Source organism: Euprymna scolopes, chromosome 20 (assembly GCF_053919585.1).
Source record: "Euprymna scolopes isolate OS-2025 chromosome 20, ASM5391958v1, whole genome shotgun sequence".
Lineage (NCBI taxonomy): Eukaryota > Metazoa > Mollusca > Cephalopoda > Sepiida > Sepiolidae > Euprymna > Euprymna scolopes.
The window spans coordinates 13,068,747-13,087,880 of NC_136501.1; the positions used below are offsets into that span (position 1 = coordinate 13,068,747).

Genomic DNA, 19,134 nt, shown 5'->3' on the forward strand with positions numbered 1-19,134 from the left:
AAAGCAGTATACTAGTACAACATTGTGCTAAAGGATTACATGTCCTATGCTACAAGGTCTATCTGTACCGTATATGGCTGAAAGGAATCAATGGAACACCAGTGCCGACACACAATCAACAGCTGGGATAGAGGGTTGAGAGACGGAATGGCACCTAGCTGGAGTAAAATTGATAATTAAAATGTAGACAGTGTTCAACCTTTTTAAGTTAGGAACAACATTTGGAATAAAAGTTGCTAAAATAAACCTGAGTTCTGTTGCTTGTAGTAGAATTTTCGTTGCCACTTTCCATAACAAAATCAAAGATGAACCAAGTGTGGTGTGTTTCCTAATTGGCCAAATGTAACCCCATAGAACAGAGGTCCTAGATATGACCTTAAACTATATCCAGTGGTGAGGCCCCAACTTGTTGGCTTTGGGGAGTGTGGAGCCATCCTTTAATTGCCATTGCTCCCAGGTCCACTCTGACCCGGAGTGATAGTACTTGTTAGGGTTCCAACTATGGGTTAAAAGAAACTGATTTGAAAACAACAAATATATTCTATTAAAAAATTTTTCTTCAAAATAACTGAATTCGGCATTACATAACCTGAATAGGGTTGATATGCCGTTAAGCAAAAGCAACCAACCAAACGGTATTCATCCCTTTTGTGAAGGTATGTCTTCCTTTGTCTGGCAAGAGACAAAGCTGCTTATCCCGTCCTTTATTTGTCATTATATGTGAACCAGATAAGTTGTTTTGTGACATTTTGAAAACTAGGCGATCACACGTAAATACATGTATGAAGAACAGATACACACCTCCTCAATAATACTACATATAACCGTTTGCTGCCGTTTCAAAATGCCTCTATATTACATATCCCTGCTTTGATACCCCGCTTTCCAACATTTGATCATTTAAAAAAAAATCATATAACATTATTTGGTTTTCTAAATTTTCAAATTAAATTTATGAAATAATGTTTTCAAAGATGAGACCCTGTTTATCTATTAAAACTTCATACCAACCATTCAACACACATTAACTCAGGCTTTACAACAACCATCAACAACATTAGACATATACCTTTTTTCTCTTCACAAGGGTCCGACTCCTCTGGTTTAATTCCACCAACAAAATGAAGAGAAAAAAAAAACACTAAATTTTCTATGAATAAGTTGTCTTAACAAAGAAAGTTTCAGAAAAAATTTTTTTTTAAAATCTTTATTTGAAATTGTATAACATTATTTGATTTTCTAAATTTTCAAATTAAACTTACGAAATAATGTTTTCAAGATTTGACCAAGTTTCTCTTCAAATGAATAATAACTAACAATCCAGAAAGCATTGATACACTTTTTAAACTTTCAGGGAGATAACTCTCGTATAATTAACTCACGAATACTGTCTCTGTGAAATAGGTCTTTTATGAAAACATTGCAATCACATTTAGTCATATTATATTTTGCAACTAATTATAGCAAACAGATAATCAGTATATATGTGCTTGAAATTACTAATCATTATTTCACAGTTTAATTCTCTCAAATGGTCAACTATTAAAGTGTGATCCATTCTAATTTTTTAATTAGAACTGATTATATTTTAAGGGAATTAATTCTGCCCATCCTAATAAATGTAGGACGGGTAAAATTAATTCACTGCGCAAAACAGTTTTCGTACCACTTTTATCATGATATAATGCGAGTAAACCTTATGTCTAGAATCCTTAATCCAATTTTGATCCTAGAAAGCGGTAACAATGGTTGAGATTGGCCAGAAATTAGATTGAAAGAACAACTAAACAAGAATTTGTGAATATTGTACTTGAAAATTACCATGTTGTAGTCAGCTGGGAAGCAGCCCAGTATTATTGTATTCCACAGATAGGTAGTTCTTGGAAATACCTTGCTCACGGAGTAAGTTTTAAGTGCAGAGAGGAAGAAAGGAAAATTATTTACAATGGTTGTAGCTAGACGAGATTTTGTTGTAAATATTTTACAAGTGGGGGGGGGGGCTGCCACAATGCAGCACACATAGAAATTGTTCTGAAGATTTCCCCTTGAAATAAATGATTGAATATTGTGATCTGTTTAAAATTTATTTTGTGTTTATCCTTTTTTTGTTTAAAACTGGCCACCATTATTGTAATAAAAGTGTTTCTTTTTGTTTGTTTAATCAAAAATATCTTTTTAACATTTCTATTTTTAGTGTCCGAGCTATGAAAGTCAACTGAAGTTTGATAAAAAGCAAGCCGATAACAATCTAAAATACAAACTCGGGCAATTATTTTATCTCCAGAATTTAGCAAAGGTGAGATTTTTAAACATTTTCATGTTTTTTTTGTTTTTTTCATTCACTAATACGTCTAATGAAGAAGTCAAATGTTTCGCCTAAAAAAAGAATATTCTTAAGAGAACAAATTTGAACGATATGTTGAGATGAAACATTGTTATCAAATTTTTGTTTTATATGAAAAAAACAAAAACCTAAAAACATTATTAACCGATAGCTAATGTGGTGGCTAGAACCCCCAGTGAGTCTTGTGATATTAGATATCATTTGCTATTTACCGAGTAAAAATACCCATATTCACTGATTTTAATCACTGGAGGTTTATGGATATTCGCAAGTATTAATGGCTTGCAATAATTAATTTCAATGAATTTACAGCCCAAAATATACCTCTGGGGTCATTAGAAACACCATCAGACTTCCATGTCTCTACTTCATTTCAATTTTGTTGCAATTTTAAAAATTTTGTGTTTTCCAGGGTTAAGATTATTCTGCAGAATCTACATCAAATAATTGTTCCATATTATTAAACCAAAATCAATAACATGTCTTTTAGTTTAACATTTAGTTGCTTATATTTACTGGTTTTAAAAAATGGTGTTTTTTTTTATCATTTTTCATTTCTTACGTACATATAAGAAAAAAAGATTTTCTGAAAAGTGTCCGTACAACTTAATGCCACAATTGGATGTTTATCATCTGTAATTTTAAGATAATTAAACAAAAAATTAATTTTATTTTTTCAAATTTTATTAAAATTCAATAAAGTTATTCAGTAATTTTGTTAAATGATTGTTTTTTTCTTTTCATCTTTGTTTTTATACTCACATTTTTTAATGTTTCAGAAAACCGACACGGATAACTCAAGCCCAACTCAGTGCATCATTTGTTTTGAGGCCTTAAAAACAGAGGTAAATATCAAATGTTTTGTGTTGAAAATAGTCATAATATTGAAATCAATATTATTTTCATGTTGAATTGAAATTTTCGGGCCAAATAAAGAATAGATACCCTGTAGCAGAAGATGACAATTGCCGCACATTTTAAGTGACACCGGTGATTCGACCTTGATATTGGCACAACCACATGGCACTTGGAAACTCGTAAATAGCAGACGTGGTTGAAATGTTCACAAGCAAAATTAAAAAAAAAAAATATATTTATAAAACTTTTAAATCTTAAAAAGAAAAAATATATATTTACAAAACATTTTTTTAATATTAAATATTTACAAAACTTTTAAATCTTAAAAAGAAAAAATATATATTTACAAAACATTTTTTTAATATTAAATATTTACAAAACTTTTAAATCTTAAAAAGAAAAAATATATATTTACTAAACATTTTTTTAATATTAAATATTTTCAAAACTTTTAAGGATTAAAAAGAAAAAATATATATTTACAAAACATTTTTTAATATTAAATATTTACGAAACTTTTAAATCTTAAAAAGAAAAAATATATATTTACAAAACATTTTCTTTAATATTAAATGTTTACAAAACTTTTAAGGATTAAAAAAAAAAACTTTTTTCTATTTACACAAAACTTTTTAATGTGAGCAACAAAACGAAAGTATTTAAACAATATATTTAAATAACTGAGTGTCTTTCTTAGTGTGTTTTTTTAAAATATATTTACAAAACTTTTAATAAAACTACTACTAATAATAATTATAATTATAACAAAAATAAATAAATAGAATGAGGTATATTGATTACAAAACATTAAAAACCGATGTTATAACTGAGAATTTCTGCACATCTATTTATTTAAATGCATGTTTAAATGTTGTTTCGTTACATTAAATGCTAAAACTTGTATTTAATTTGCCCTTGTGGAGAAGTAAGCAAATAGCAAGTTTTTTTTCAATGAAAATAAAAGTTTTAAAAAGATTTGTATCTTGTGATACTACACTTCATCTTTATAAAAATAAAAGTTATAAAAGAAATATGTGAATAAAATAATATGTTTTTAAATCTCGATTGTTTATACTTGTTGCTTATACTTGTGATTTCATTATGCAGAAAAATTGCCTCGGTCTAGAAGGATTTCTCATTCACTGCTACACCAACATACATCACACTTTAAATAAATATTAAATTGTATTAAAAACGCACACAGAAAGAAAAAAAAAAAAACACTGTGCATAAAAATCAATTTCGGTCGCAAAAAAAAAAAAAGCGAAACATTCGCAAAAATCTGAACAAGTCAGTTATTTTATATTTTTTTCTGTCATTAAGAAGTTTGGTTATAATAATTTTATTTAAAATTTTTTTTAAATTATGCATTTTTTAATAGATCAGCATCCGAAATTCTCAATTATAACATTGGTTTTTAATGTTTTTTAATTAATATAGATCATTTTTTTTATGTATTTATCTTTATTATAATTATAATTATTATTAGTTTTATTAAAAAATTCTGTAAATATATTGTTAAAAATAATTTCTCGCAAACATTCAACTATGTCTACTATTTGACGTGTTTACAACCAACGCCAATGTCAAGGTTGAACCACCGGTGTCACTTAAAATGTGCGCTAATCCTCATCGTCTGCTACAGGGTTTCTATTCTTTACGTGATCCAAATTTTCAAGCTAAGTGTTAATAATGAATTATTAAAATCTATCTTATTTTTCTGTTTGTTTGTCTTCCACTTTATTTTTGCAAACTACTAATCTGGCTGAAATTTTATCTGAATTATTTGGCTGAAATTTTATATGGATCATGCAGTTAACTAAGTATTATGGTATCTGTTTGATATCAGTTAGGAATTAATAGGAATTAGTCACCACAATACCACATTTATTCTATAAGTTTTCTCTGAAACTACTGGGCTTATGTAGCTGAAATTTTTTATGAACCTTTGTTATGATAAAGTGCAGCAAACTAAGTATTATGGTATCTAGTATTTATAATTCTTTTGTTGTACGTTTTGTTTCTTTCAAAATAGGTTATAATGAGGTGTGATCGCTTAATAAATTATGTATATATATATATATATATATATATATATATATATATATTTAGTGGAGATGGTAATTAATAAAAACTGAAGAAAGTGCATACATTCATATATATATATATATATATATATATATATATATAAAATTGATAATAAATTAAATTGATATATATGTAAATGAATAGCTATTAATAATTGTTTAATAATAAATTAAATCAATAAAAATTGATGATAAAAATGAATAACTGCATTCAATTTATCAATGAAAAACAAATACATTGAAAAAAAAATAGCTTTTAAAATAATTTAAATTTCTATGAATGTAAATTTATTTTTTATTAATCTCATTCAATGTAAGAATGAGATTTCTCATGAAAAATATGCAATCGGACGTATATTTTTTAGTTTCTATAATTCTTCTATATCGTTTTATATATTTTTTAGTTTCTATAATTCTTCTATATCGTTTTATATATTTTTTAGTTTCTATAATTCTTCTATATCGTTTTATATATTTTTTAGTTTCTATAATTCTTCTATATCGTTTTATATATTTTTTAGTTTCTATAATTCTTCTATATCTTTTATATATTTTTCAGACTATTCTCTTTTCAAGATGAGAACAGCAGTTCTAATGATTCAAATAATACGAATTATCTGAAAAAATTCAGAAATATTTCTTGTATATCGTATGTTTTACTTCTTCTTTTGTAGTGGACTGTACTAATGTGTGGTCACTTCTACTGCTTGTCTTGCATGGACCTGTTGGTCAAGCGCACTGTGAGCTATGTTAAATGTGCCACCTGCAGACATACAACACATCATAAGGACATAAATCATGTTTCAACCATCAGCAAACATGATTTTGGTGGCTTAAAAATAAAGGTAAGAAACTTTTAGTTTTATATATGTAATAAATCAGATGCAACAAATCATTTGTTTTTTTTTAAATTGAACAAATAAATCCATTAAATTATGAAAAAAGCAAAAAAAAAAAAATTGATGGATTTGATGAAAAAGATTGAAATTGGTCAAATATTCCAAACTCGCGGGAGGGGTCGGTTTTGCCCGGTTGTAAAATACGCTTAAATATGATATTTTAATTTGTCCAAATTTTGTATATATTACAGAGTCATGATTTCAAAAGTAAAAAGAAAAATATTTGGGTGCCATCAGTTAGAATTGAAACAGAAAGCAAAACTGTAGCATTCAAAGCTGGTCATGTTACCACTGTATCAACATGACACACGTATATGAACTGATTAAAAATTAAAAATAAACTAAGATGAATGTACAAAATGTATAACGATTTTTTCAATTTTAGCCCCTTTTTAACCCTTTAAAAACTATTTAACCCAGCTAAAGACCCATAAAAGAACAGTCTATAAAAAATCCAATCATTTGAGGCTCCTAGCACCACTCTGCAATTTTTAGTTTTGGAAGAGATAGTTTGAAAATATGGAGACAGACAGACAGACAGACATATAGCCTTTTATATATTAAACTTTGACAAATTCTGGAAAAAAAATCTGGAGGGTAAAACATTTTAAATGCTGTGATTATAGCAACTAAGTTAGTAAAAGCGATTGTTTGAAAGTAAACAAAAGTCGTTTCTTTTTTTTTTAGACTAGCTTGGGTGCCCAGTGTTGCCTGGGTGTTTGAAGGTGTGTGTTAGCCAAAAAAAAAAAAGTGGTAGTAAGTGGGCAGGCTCGAGCCTGTACCGCGAAGGAGGAAAAGAATGTGAAAAAAATGTGATGTCTTTGCCGTTGCGTCCATCGCCAAACCGGAAATGGTGAAGGTTTAAATTAAGACTAGTCAATCGAAAAGAGGGGATGACTTTCGAAAATATCGGCAAAAAAAGCGACTCCTCATTGCAGAAAAGTGTCCAGTTGAGGGTGAAGGAATTAATGTTTTTAGTCAATTTTTTGATATTTGTTGTCCGAAGGGTCGAGCTCCGAAACAATATTGAGCTCGTGAAAATTCGTCACCTCTGTCGAAAGTTTTAGGCAGACATACAAAACATGCATACATGATGATTGCAACGTCTTGTCAGACGAGTGCCACTCCCTCAGACATTTAAAATCCATGAGCCCAAATGTCTGAGGGAGTATCTATACAAATATGATGTTACAGAGTCTTAGCTTTGTACGACAGCTAAGTCTCTCTCTCGGTTCAAAATGTTGAGATCCAGCAACAAGCAAGAGCAAGATAGCCAGCAACAAATTAAACTGCAGACCAGCTTAATGCGGGTACTGGTCTCCCGCTTTATGGTTTTTTAAATCAGAGATTTGCTTCTCCTAGAAAGGTTGCCTTCACCACAGCTTACGGGAGCCCTCTCTACCCCAATGCATACATACATACATACATACATACATACATTTAAACGGATAGGCAAGATTTATATTATAGATGTTAAGACAGATATAAACAGAAATGTAATTTTGAAACTAAAAGATTTTTTATGTATATTTTTTTTGAACAGGGCAGTCACTCTACTAAAGTTTCTGCAATTGTGCGGTGCTTGATAAAGATGCGTATGGAAGATCCAACGGCCAAAGCTTTAGTCTTTTCAACTGTGAGTAAAAGAAAATATTTTATTTTTATTTGTCATCATTTTTGGTTTGTTTGTTTGGCAGCTTTTAGAAATTTACTGCCAAACTAACCTATCTCTGCCAGGCGTTTATTTATTCCTCTTTCTCCCATTTTTTTCTTGGCCTTCCCTTGACAACCAACCCTGCTACCTCAACTGTTCTACATCCAAGTAAACTCATCCGTTTTCTTTAATGTAATCAAACTTCTGTGATCATCGTATCTATGCCTGTCTTTAATGCTCGCATTACACCTTCATCATTTCATTTTCATATCTTTTCCCCATGCAACACATATCCTCAACTCTCTTGGGCCAGGCTTCACTTTCATACATCATCACTTTGTGTTAGATTTGTATATAAATTAGCAGGGATACCTGGAGTTGCCTGGGACAAAAGTGTGACCTATATCTATTAAAACTTATATTTCCCTTCCTCTTTCTATCCATATTTCTCTTTCTTTTCCCAACCCTTTCTTCTTCCTCTGCCCAGCCTATTTTACTCTTGATCGGCACACACAAACACAACTCTCCTTTATATAATAGATCTCTTCCCTTGACGAAACTCAGCCAAATCGACTCCCAGAGTATGAATATTTTTTTCTAAATTTTAGATATTACTAGCAGGCTACCCGGTGTTGCCCGGTCGTTATATACGCTTAAATATGATATTTTAATTCATGCAGATTATGTATTTATTACTGGGTGGCACGATAAAAGTGTTGAAAACAACACTACATTTTTATTTTAAAACTTTTATTGAAAAAGTCAATTCAGGCAACTTGATTATGAAGTTTAGCTGACATCTATTTAATGTAGCCGCCTTCAGCCTCAATCAACGTCTCGATGCAGGTCTGGAACTGGGAACATGCCTTTTCCACAAGTGCCGGCGGGAGCTTGGCGAATACTTGGTGGATAGTGGCAATCTGGCTGGCTTTAGTGTTGTGGGAGGTCATGTTGGTGATGTTCTCGACGTATGATCAAACAGAGTAGTCCAGTATGTTCCAGTTGGGAAGGAGTGGGGCAAGTGAAAGAAGGGTACAAAGTCGTAGCTAAAGTCTGAAGCCAAGCCTGGGTCTCTTTGGACTTGTGGACACACAGTGTTTTCCTGCGGCCACCTGATTGCACCAAGGGCTCATCACACTTTTCAGCACATCTAGGTAGACTTTGGTGTTGACTTTCAAGCCACCTTCGAAGATGTGAGGTGGCATGATGTGGCCCTCACTTGAAACCACACCAAGGACCATAACCGTGGCCGGAAATTTTGTTTTCATCATCCTGAGCACGTTCCTGTTATCTGTGGCAATCCATAGATACATTTTGAGGGTGCTGGCAATGGTCCTGTTGTCATAACTTAGATCGGTAGAGAGAATGAGTTATACAGTGATGCATCTCTGATCTCGCTCGTTGAACATTGTGTCACTTTCAGACATGAGAGAAGGCGCTTATTGCTCTTGGCATTTGTACGCAACTGGCCAACTAGTAGATGGTCTGCAACAAAAAAAGAAAACTGGTTTTCATCAAACAGAAATGGAATCATGTCCTAGGGCGACAATTTTATCGTTCCACCTTGTATTATAAAGACAATTCTCTATTGATTATTATATTGTACCTAATATATAGTAATGAGATCAAAACTAAAAAATATATATATATGACTTGGGTGCCATCAGCTAAAATTGAAATCAAAACAAACTTTCCACCCTCATTCCTTAACCTCTGAATCATACCCATACGCATATGTATATATATTAGTGTTGGGCCAATTAATTGGAATTGAAAATCGCAAAAATCAGAACTTTTTGCGGTATCAGAATTGAAAAAATTTGTGCCTATTTTCTGATACCAAAAACGATTCCTTTAATTATCATTTTTTTTATTTGTGTTTTAGTTAAAACAAGATCTTCCACTGCTGATAATAAAAATAAAATATTAAATATTTATTGATTTAAATATCCAGTAAAACTAAAATGTATAGATTCCCTCCCTCCATACACACACAAATGTGTTTTTACATTTAAAAAAATATCTGCACATTTAATTGGAACAAAATAACCATTTTATAGTTAAATATTTAGAGATTTTTAAAGATGGAATCTATAATTGCATCGGAATCGGGTAAAAATATTGGAATCATCCTATTACTATATATATATATATATATATATATTACTTGTTCACTGTTTTGGGGAAAGAATTCCATCAAAGTGCTCGATTACAAAGTATTTTTTTTATTTAAAACTGTATAGAAGATCAGAAAAACATTGGTACCGTCGGTTTCAAGCCTAACATAAGGAGGACCAGTTAATGGTAAATAATGTCAGGCTCTCGTCATCCATATTGTGTTCTGTTCAATATGGCTGACGAGAGCCTAACATTATTTACCATTAACTGGTCCTCCTTATGTTAGGCTTGAAACCGACGGTACCAATGTTTTTCTGATCTTCTATACAGTTTTAAATAAATAATATATATATATATATATATATATATATATATATATATATATAAATTCACCTGTTATCCCTGATGGATTTACTTGATTGTTGAAGACAAGATGCAAGGTAGCAAGGCCCACAAAGTTTTATAATTTTATAGATTCATCCCAGGCAACAGTAATCAAAAATATACCAACTTTGTTTTGTAGGTTTTGATTTTTAGCTAAACATACAAACATACAGGATGCTGATCTCTCTTGTCGGCTGTCAGTGAAGGTGTAATGCTTCTCTACTCTGGCAATTTTTATGCACGATAAAATCAGAAATATAACCAACAAATATAAACAAGTGAGATTTGAAAAATACATAATTTTTAAAACTTTTTAATAAAATTATTTAAACTAAACTTTTTAATGAATTCTCGATTATTACACCAGTTTTTAATGTTGGGGAAATCCGGTTTCGCAGAAAATGTTTTGTAAATAATATTTTTATTATTATAATTATTTATTTTGTTAAAATACAATTATCGATTTGGAGCATCTCATTTCGGGGAGCTTATGTCACAAGTAAATAATATGTCTTTTTTACTATTATTGTTTTTAACTTTTCCAAATTGTGTGATACCATCTCTGCACGACATCCATTTTTTTTAATGTATTTTGTTTGTACATAAGATGCGTTCAATAAGTTTCCAGACTTTTTTTTCGTAAGCATTTTTTTTGGTAGTACACACATGAAAGAAGTAATCTCCTCCAGCTGTAATGCACTTGTTATACCATTCCAACAACTTCTGGAAGGTCGCATGGAAGTCCTCTTTTGTGAGTGTGTCAATGATCCTTGTCATAGTCTCTTTCATCTCCTCAATTGTCACATAACGACAGTCTCTAGGTTTTCCTTGAGTTTAGGGAATGCCCAACAGTCACAGGGAGCAACGTCTGAACTATAGGGAGGGTGAGGAACTGTCTTGATGCCCATCTTCGTCAAATAATCTGTGACAACGATGGAGTTGTGAACTGGTGCATTTGGGCAAATCTTTTGCATCTTCAGTTCTTTGCGAATAATTGTGTGTACAGTTCCCACACTGACATCAAACTGCGCACTTATTTTCTCTATAGACACACGACGGTCTTTATCGATGAAATTCTTTATTTGACCAATCAATTCTGGTGTTCTGGCTTCCTTATTCTTTCCACACCTCTCATCATCCCTCACAGACTCCCTGCCTTCCTTGAATCTCTTATGCCACTCAAAATGATGTTCGATTCATGGAAGATAGTTCAAAAGCAATCTGAAGCATTCCATGCGTTTCTGTGGCATTTTTCAAAGTTTTTAAAAGAATTTTATTGCATGTCGTTCTTCTAAAGTGCCCTCACGTCCAGATTGCACTTTTTGAAATTCAACAGCTGTGAAAATCAGGCTTTAGTAGGGTGTATTCCAATTCCTGCTGTAGCTGTTCATTTGAACCTGAAATCATAAAAATTGTTCAGTCATCTCATAAGATGTATAGCAACAACATACGGAATTTTCAAGAGTCTACGACAATTTTCAATGCCTATACAAAAAGAAAGCCTGGAAACTTATTGAAGGCACCTCATAGGTTGTGAATAAATTAAATCGTTTTTATTATTATTATTAATTTTCATTTATTTTTTCCAGTGGCAAAGCGTACTTGATATTATAGGCAAAGCTCTAACATGCAATGAATTGAAATATTGTTCATTGACTTCTGCTAAAAAAGAAGCCCAGGTGAGTTTTTATTTTAACTAATGAGTTATCATTTATCCAAGTTAAAAAAAAAAAACACTTGTGGATATGGTGTTTACGACGCATAGATTAATAATTTAAAGATGAAGACTATTATATGAGCATTACACTTTTTAACCTATTAAAAACAGGCAAAAGTTATGGCTCGTTGACTTAGAACGAGTGCTTTATGTTGAATTGATGGTTGAATATAGTTAAATTTGTGCTCATTTTGCATTAAATACTAATCCCTATTAATCTTTATTAATCCATAATTGTTCATCAAGTGAATACCATAATACTTAGTTCGCTGCACCTTATTATAACAAAGGTCCATAAAAATTTTTAACTAAATCGACCCAACAGTTTCTGAGAAAACTTCTAAAGTAAATGTGTAATTGTGGTGACGAATCCCTATTAATCACTAACTGTGAATCAAATGGAAACCATTACTGCACCATATCATAACAAAGGTCCATGCAAAATTTCAAACAGATTAGCCCAGTAGTTTCCAAGCAAAAGTGGCATGGACAGACAGATTAAAAACTTGAATTTACTTTGAAAATACTCTCCAAAAATACCACGGTATCTTCTCGGTATAAGTACTAAAAATGATTTTTTTAATAAACTATAAAAAAATGCATTTTTACTAACCTATAAAAATAGATTTTTTAATAAACTATAAAAAAATGCATTTTTACTAACCTATAAAAATAGATTTTTTAATAAACTACATAGAATGGGCTTTAAATAAATTATTAAAAAAGTTATTTTTTAATAAATTGTAAAGTATGGGCTTTTTAATAAAACTACAAAGAATGGTTTATTTATCAAAAACCACACAGAATTTATTTTTTTAATTAACTATAAAGAACATTCTTTTTAGTAAGAATTAAAAAAACAACAACAATTTATTAAAATAACATACAGAATTAACTTTTTATGAACTACAATCTTTGAGTTAATTTATAAATTCTTGTAGAAATATTATTTTCCTAATAAAATAATTTTATTTTTGCACAGAAAAATCTGTTCAAGTTCAAAACTGATGACGATGTCGTTGCTCTGTTGTTGCCTGTTCATTCTGGTTGCAATGGCCTCAATCTTATTGAAGCAACACACGTCATTCTAACTGAACCCATTTTGAATCCGGCTCAAGAGTTACAAGCCATTGGAAGAGTTCACCGAATTGGTCAAAACAAGTAAGTTTTAATTAAGACTTTGTGACTGTTGCAATACCCCACCAAAAATTGAACAATTTAAAAAGTAATGATGACTTTTGTAACTATTGGAGTAGCTCCACCAAACATTGAACAATTTAAACAGTCATAAAATGATCTTATTACTGTTTAGGTATCTCTACCAAAACTTGAACAATTTAAAAATGTAATAAGATGACTTTATGACTATTGAAGTACATCTCAAAAAATTAAATTTAAATAATAGTAAAATGACTTTGCTATTATTGGAGGATTTAAAAAGTTAGATTATATAATCATTATTGGAGAATGTAAAAATTAAACTATTAAAAAAAAAAATAATAATAATAAAATAAAGAATTTTTTAATTAACTCTGATTGTAAATTTAAGAACATAATAAGATGACTAATGGAAATGGGACAATTTAAATAACAGTAAATTGACATTATCATTTATATATTTAAATAACAGTAAATTGACATTATCATTTATATATTTAAATAACAGTAAATTGACATTATCATTTATATATTTGAATAACAGTAAATTGACATTATCATTTATATATTTAAATAACAGTAAATTGACATTATAATCATTATTAGAGAATCTAAGAAAATTTGACTCTTTAAAAACAGAAAAATCACTTTTTCATTATCTGTGATTGTAAGTAAGCGATGATTCTTTAGAATTTTTTTTTTTTTTAGTTGCCTTTTATCCATTTGTATTTTGTTTTTCATTTTTTTAATAGAATTTATTTTTAATAGAATTTTTTTTTTTTATCCATTTGTATTTTGTTTTTAATTTTTTTTAATAGGCCGACCGTTATTCATCGATTTTTCATCAAAAGCACAATTGAGGAGCGGATGCATTCGATGTTGTCGAACGTGAAAAAGAACTCGTCCGTTACAGACAGAAGGGATACGACTTTAACTACGGCTGACCTGTTCACTTTGTTTGGTGAGGCACCGTACACTGACGTCGTTGAAGAAGTCGAAGAAATCGAAGAAGAAATAAATGCTTTTGAGGAGGTTGTTCCTGAAAACTCTGTTTCCATGCCAACCACAGCTTCCGATAGGGCTGAGATGCAATGGAGATGCGCAATGGCTGCACTAAACCGTCTTTCAGAAACAGTAACCGTCCATCCACATCAATCATCAGACAACTCGGCTATCGACTCGCGCGCTACCTCAGAATCGGACGGACCAGAGAGTTTGCTTCCCGGTTCTATGTCTTTAGATTGAACACAACAAAACAGAGTTATCATAATGCGTTATCTCTCGAAAGGCTTTTGAAGTTTGTTGGGCGAAATGAAAAGGTTTTTGATATTTAAAAGAAGTGTAGTACTTTACCATCTAGTAGTGTCGCGATTAATCAGTTTTCTAGTAATAACATATAGTGTAAAGTTTGCGAGTAGCAACAGGTTGTTACTGTACCTAACACATTCTTGCATAAAAGATATCATTAACGATAGAAATATTGGTATATTATTTGGATTATTCAAACTACTATACCTAACACATTCTTGCATAAAAGATATCATTAACGATAGAAATATTGGTATATTATTTGGATTATTCAAACTACTATTCGCATTATTCTCACATTTCAGCTGATGTAACCTTTGGCCTTCTTCGCATGTATAGTATCGACTTCAGGGATCTTTATCTTGAATTCAAGAATCTGTATGGAATTTTGAACTGAATACTTTCTTTAATCCACAGGGGTATATTGTTCTTGTTCCATCAGCCACTACCAGGGAGAAGTGTTAAATAATTTATGTTACAGTCTTAGTATCGCCTGATTAAACTTTCAACCTCCAGAACACTGTCACTTCGACCTGATTATTTATTTAACACTTTTATCCACTATGTCACATGTTTATGTGAACTATTCATCTATTGCAAACGATCAATGGGAGAATTCCAAACAGAAACATTTGTATCGTTTATGGATTAATTTCATTCGAGAGATTGTAGAAAAAAAAAATCCGCTTAAAAATCTGAAGTTTCAGGTGAATTGTATATTTCGTTTTTGAATAATGTGCTACATACGAAAGTACTTATCGTTGAAGAGGTCTTCCTCCCAAGCAGTACCTCCCTCATTGCACAAGAGGTAGGTTTATTATCTTTTGCATGAGATGCTCTCACTTGTGAGATGAGAGATGATGCTGAGGGAACTGCAGCTATTTTGGTAACGATAAAGTGCTCTCCGGAGGTATGTAAATACAAAAGTGTTACTTCTAAAGTAAAAAGTGTTTTATATTAAATTTTTGAAATGTTTCGTTAGATATCGGATGAATGCAATCTGATTAATCAATTAATGTACATGGTGAGCGGAAAGATTTGCCACATGTTGAACGTATATAGCAACAGTGGTCGGCTGTCCCAAATTCAACAGCCCATATATGAAATGGCCTTTTCCCTGTTGACTAGATCCTGTGCAGTTCTAGGTCCACTCTCCCAGGCTTTGCCTTCTCTCTTTGAAGCATCTCTTTTTTATATATATAAAGAAGCTGATGAGGCTACCCAGGCATTTTTTTTGCAGGCCAGAATGTTCCTTCTCGGAGGCACTGATTCTTCAATCTCATTTACCAACCCTTGTGTTACATCTTCTTGCTGTCAGAGATAGATAAGAACACATCTAGAAAACCAAAACTGATTATATTTCTAAAAAAAAAAATGCAATATTTTTGTTTTAATGGATTTTACAAAATTATATCATGCCAGCATGTAAAACGGACATTAAACTGAAGATGATGATGCTAAAGAGTTGGTGGCTGTTCATTGATCATTCCCAAATTGTTCTTTATGGCTGTCTATGTCATTTCGCATGGAATTCCATTAATTTCCTCTCATCCTTTTCTTTAAAGCCACAACAGTTTGAAGATGAATTTGAAAAACCTTTTCTTTTAGGTACCCCCATTTTCTTCAACACTCCATCATCATTGATAGTTTGAACGAAGTATTTTAATACTGTGGTATAGCCAGGTTGAACAAATAGTCGTTTCTCATCAGCCAAGAAAACAAACTCGCAACACAAATTTGTTAGAAAAATATAAAATATTATTTTATTTCTTACTTTGCGTTGCACGCTTTAATCAGTAGACAGGAGAGGAGAGAGCAGGAGGTCGCGGATTCAGCAGCAACTCATGGCTACTGTTGCTTTTTTGACAGACTTGCTTCTCTTTTGCCTCGCTTGTTTATATCGACCTGTTCTCTTGCATCAGTTGTGAGGTCAACTCTTTGACCTATTCACCTCTGGTGACATCAATTTTGACAGGTCTACCTCATCACTCGGTGCTTTTAGCCTGCAAACCGCCAGTGTGTGTGTGTGCATGTGCGCAATCTCAACACGCGACAATGAAATGTGTTCTGATAAATTCATAGCACTTGTACCCTTTCAACGCACATACTCTCGACTGACCCGACAAATCTCACTCTTTCACTGTTGAGATCCCCAGCTGCTGGAAAACTGTCTACTCTAATACTTTCTTCTCTTGGACTGCTAGACTTTGGAATTCCCTCCCTGTTTTTGCAGAAATTTAAAATTTAATGTGAACAGACATCTCACTGCTCAACTCCCCATATAGACATAAGCGCAAATAGTAGCCTCTTACATCCAAATTGCAATATGTCTGGGTAATATGCCTCTTTGGGATAAAAATGAGTAATATAAAAAAATTAAGAAGTAATTTATTTTCTAGTCAAATAAATTATTGATCTGTGCCATTTGCAAACACAATAGACATTCCAATCTATTTCATGAATTACATACTAAATTCGGTCCAATATTTCCTAGAATAAAAACCACTTCAATAAAAAAAGTTGTGTTTATTAGCAATATGAAAATTTCTCATGTTGTCTGTGTAAGTACTTTTAAATGCTATTTTGTTTAAGGTGATTTATTTATTCATTTTCTTTTTTTTTTTTAACTTTTATGTTTACAGATAAAAACTAGAAGCAATTTACTTTTTTCAACATCATACTTCAGATTTTAAAATTTTCATTTAAAAGCAAAATTTGTCACAAATTAAAATTTGTACATTTATTTCAAGCGTTTCCATTTTTTTTCTCAGCGAACAAAAGTCATGGATTCTTGTTTTGCAATTGTGATTGTATTCCTTGTTGATAAGCAAAAAAAAAACAGAGTTCATAATTTAAATTTAAAACTAAACAATTTATATTTTGAAAAAAAAAAATGGATTTTGTTTAAAACATTAAAATTCAGTTTTTCTTCATTTACTTTAATCACTTCTAAGTTTTCTTCAAAAAAACAAATTTTTTTTTTTTTCCTTTCAATCCTTTGATAATCTATGAATTCATATTATTTGGATTATTCAAATTATCGTTTTTATCTTAGATGTTATTTTAAAAATGTTTTGCTTGATGTAATCTCAGACCTTCAGGTGCGTCTTGTCGAACTCTGTGTGGAATTTCAAACGGAACGATATCAAACTATGCTATGGAATAAATGAAAGGTTCCATACAAAATTTAGTTCTAACCACTGGACCATGGATCGGTGCTCGTAAACAACCATCAAATGTCCATTAAATAAACATTCGCCCAATGTTTTTACAGTGCTCAAGCTGCTAGTTTATTTACAAACAAACAATGATATATATATATATATATATATATATATATATATATATATATATATATATAGTTTTGTATCATTGTTATGATTATGCACAAAAAGATAAAATAAAATTTACATTTTTTTATTCAATTCTATTAAATTATCAACAAAACAGCGACATGGATTCCCCTCTTTTTATTCATCTTGAACTCATCACAATTCTTTAAAAACTAATATTGCAAATTGCATTCTTTGTTTAATAAAAATGAATTTATGGAAATGACTCAGACAAGGCATGAAGCCACTCGATGTCAGGAGCTACAAGAATACTATTTCACGGTCAGAAAGTAGCCAACGATAAGTGTTAGATGGATAGATTCTGACCTAGAAAACAGCAATTATTTCTCCTTTGTCAAAAACATCATTCATGAAATGCAAGAACTAAAGAATAAAATAAGGGAAAGTAAAGTTACAAGATTGGCAAAAGTTGACTATTCCTTTTTAGATGTCATCAGGAGCGATTATTGTTGTTGTCCTTTTCTTTTCCTTTTCGGCTTCCTTTGAGTAGAATATGGCTGAACAACAACTTTTGGACACCATTTTGTACAGCATGCCGACTGAAATAAAAAAGACTGTTCAGCAAATGGAAAAGATATCCGGAAAAATCGGAAAAAAAGAATAACTTTGTCATGTTCAATCAGATGTGCTTGAATAATGACTTGCTGCCAAAATATGTATATATATATATATATATATATATTCCAGGATGAGAAACAAAAAATATTTGGTTCTTCATTATTAGAGCGAAATTAAAAAATCGAAATATTGAATTTCAAGTTAAATCAATGGTATTTACTTAATTGTCATGTCAGAGTAATGAACATATCCAAAAATTACGAAAAACGATTTGTTAGAAAATGAATTATTAATGAAAATAGTTTTTTTAAGACAACAAAAATTTAGTTTTGCTAAAAAAAAAAAAAAGAAACCAAAGAGTTCGACTCCTAACAAGAGAGATAATTATTTTCTGAAATCTTGGACCAATTTAGGAAAACTCAATTTTTACTGCCTTCGAAAACTGTTTTCATTAATAAGTAATTTTCTGCCTGATGACTTTTTGTTATTTGTGGATATATTCATTACTGTGACACGACAATTAATGGGTACCATAGTTTAGAATTTTCAGAAAGTGAGATGATATAATTATTTCCACGGTCAAACAGTGTCTCAATTCATACAAGCCTTGAAAGTTAACAAATCAGAATTGCAAAACATACATGTATACATAATCACTTAACTGTTATTAGGCAAGTTGGAGGAGATGGTTACGAG

The 19,134-nt window shown here is 30.9% G+C and overlaps 1 protein-coding gene across 1 annotated transcript in view; it reads left to right on the plus strand.

The window, feature by feature from the left end:
• The window catches only part of LOC145241331 (E3 ubiquitin-protein ligase SHPRH-like), a 91,454-nt gene extending 76,854 nt beyond the window's left edge, over positions 1–14,600 (plus strand). Inside the window, exons 25-31 of the mRNA XM_080104165.1 lie at positions 2,195–2,296; positions 3,124–3,189; positions 5,964–6,134; positions 7,732–7,824; positions 11,934–12,023; positions 13,044–13,222; positions 14,038–14,600. Of these exons, the coding sequence (XP_079960291.1) occupies positions 2,195–2,296; positions 3,124–3,189; positions 5,964–6,134; positions 7,732–7,824; positions 11,934–12,023; positions 13,044–13,222; positions 14,038–14,464 (1,128 nt within the window). The 3' untranslated portion in view covers positions 14,465–14,600. The remainder of the gene's footprint in view (positions 1–2,194; positions 2,297–3,123; positions 3,190–5,963; positions 6,135–7,731; positions 7,825–11,933; positions 12,024–13,043; positions 13,223–14,037) is intronic.
• Positions 14,601–19,134: the final 4,534 nt, after the last annotated feature.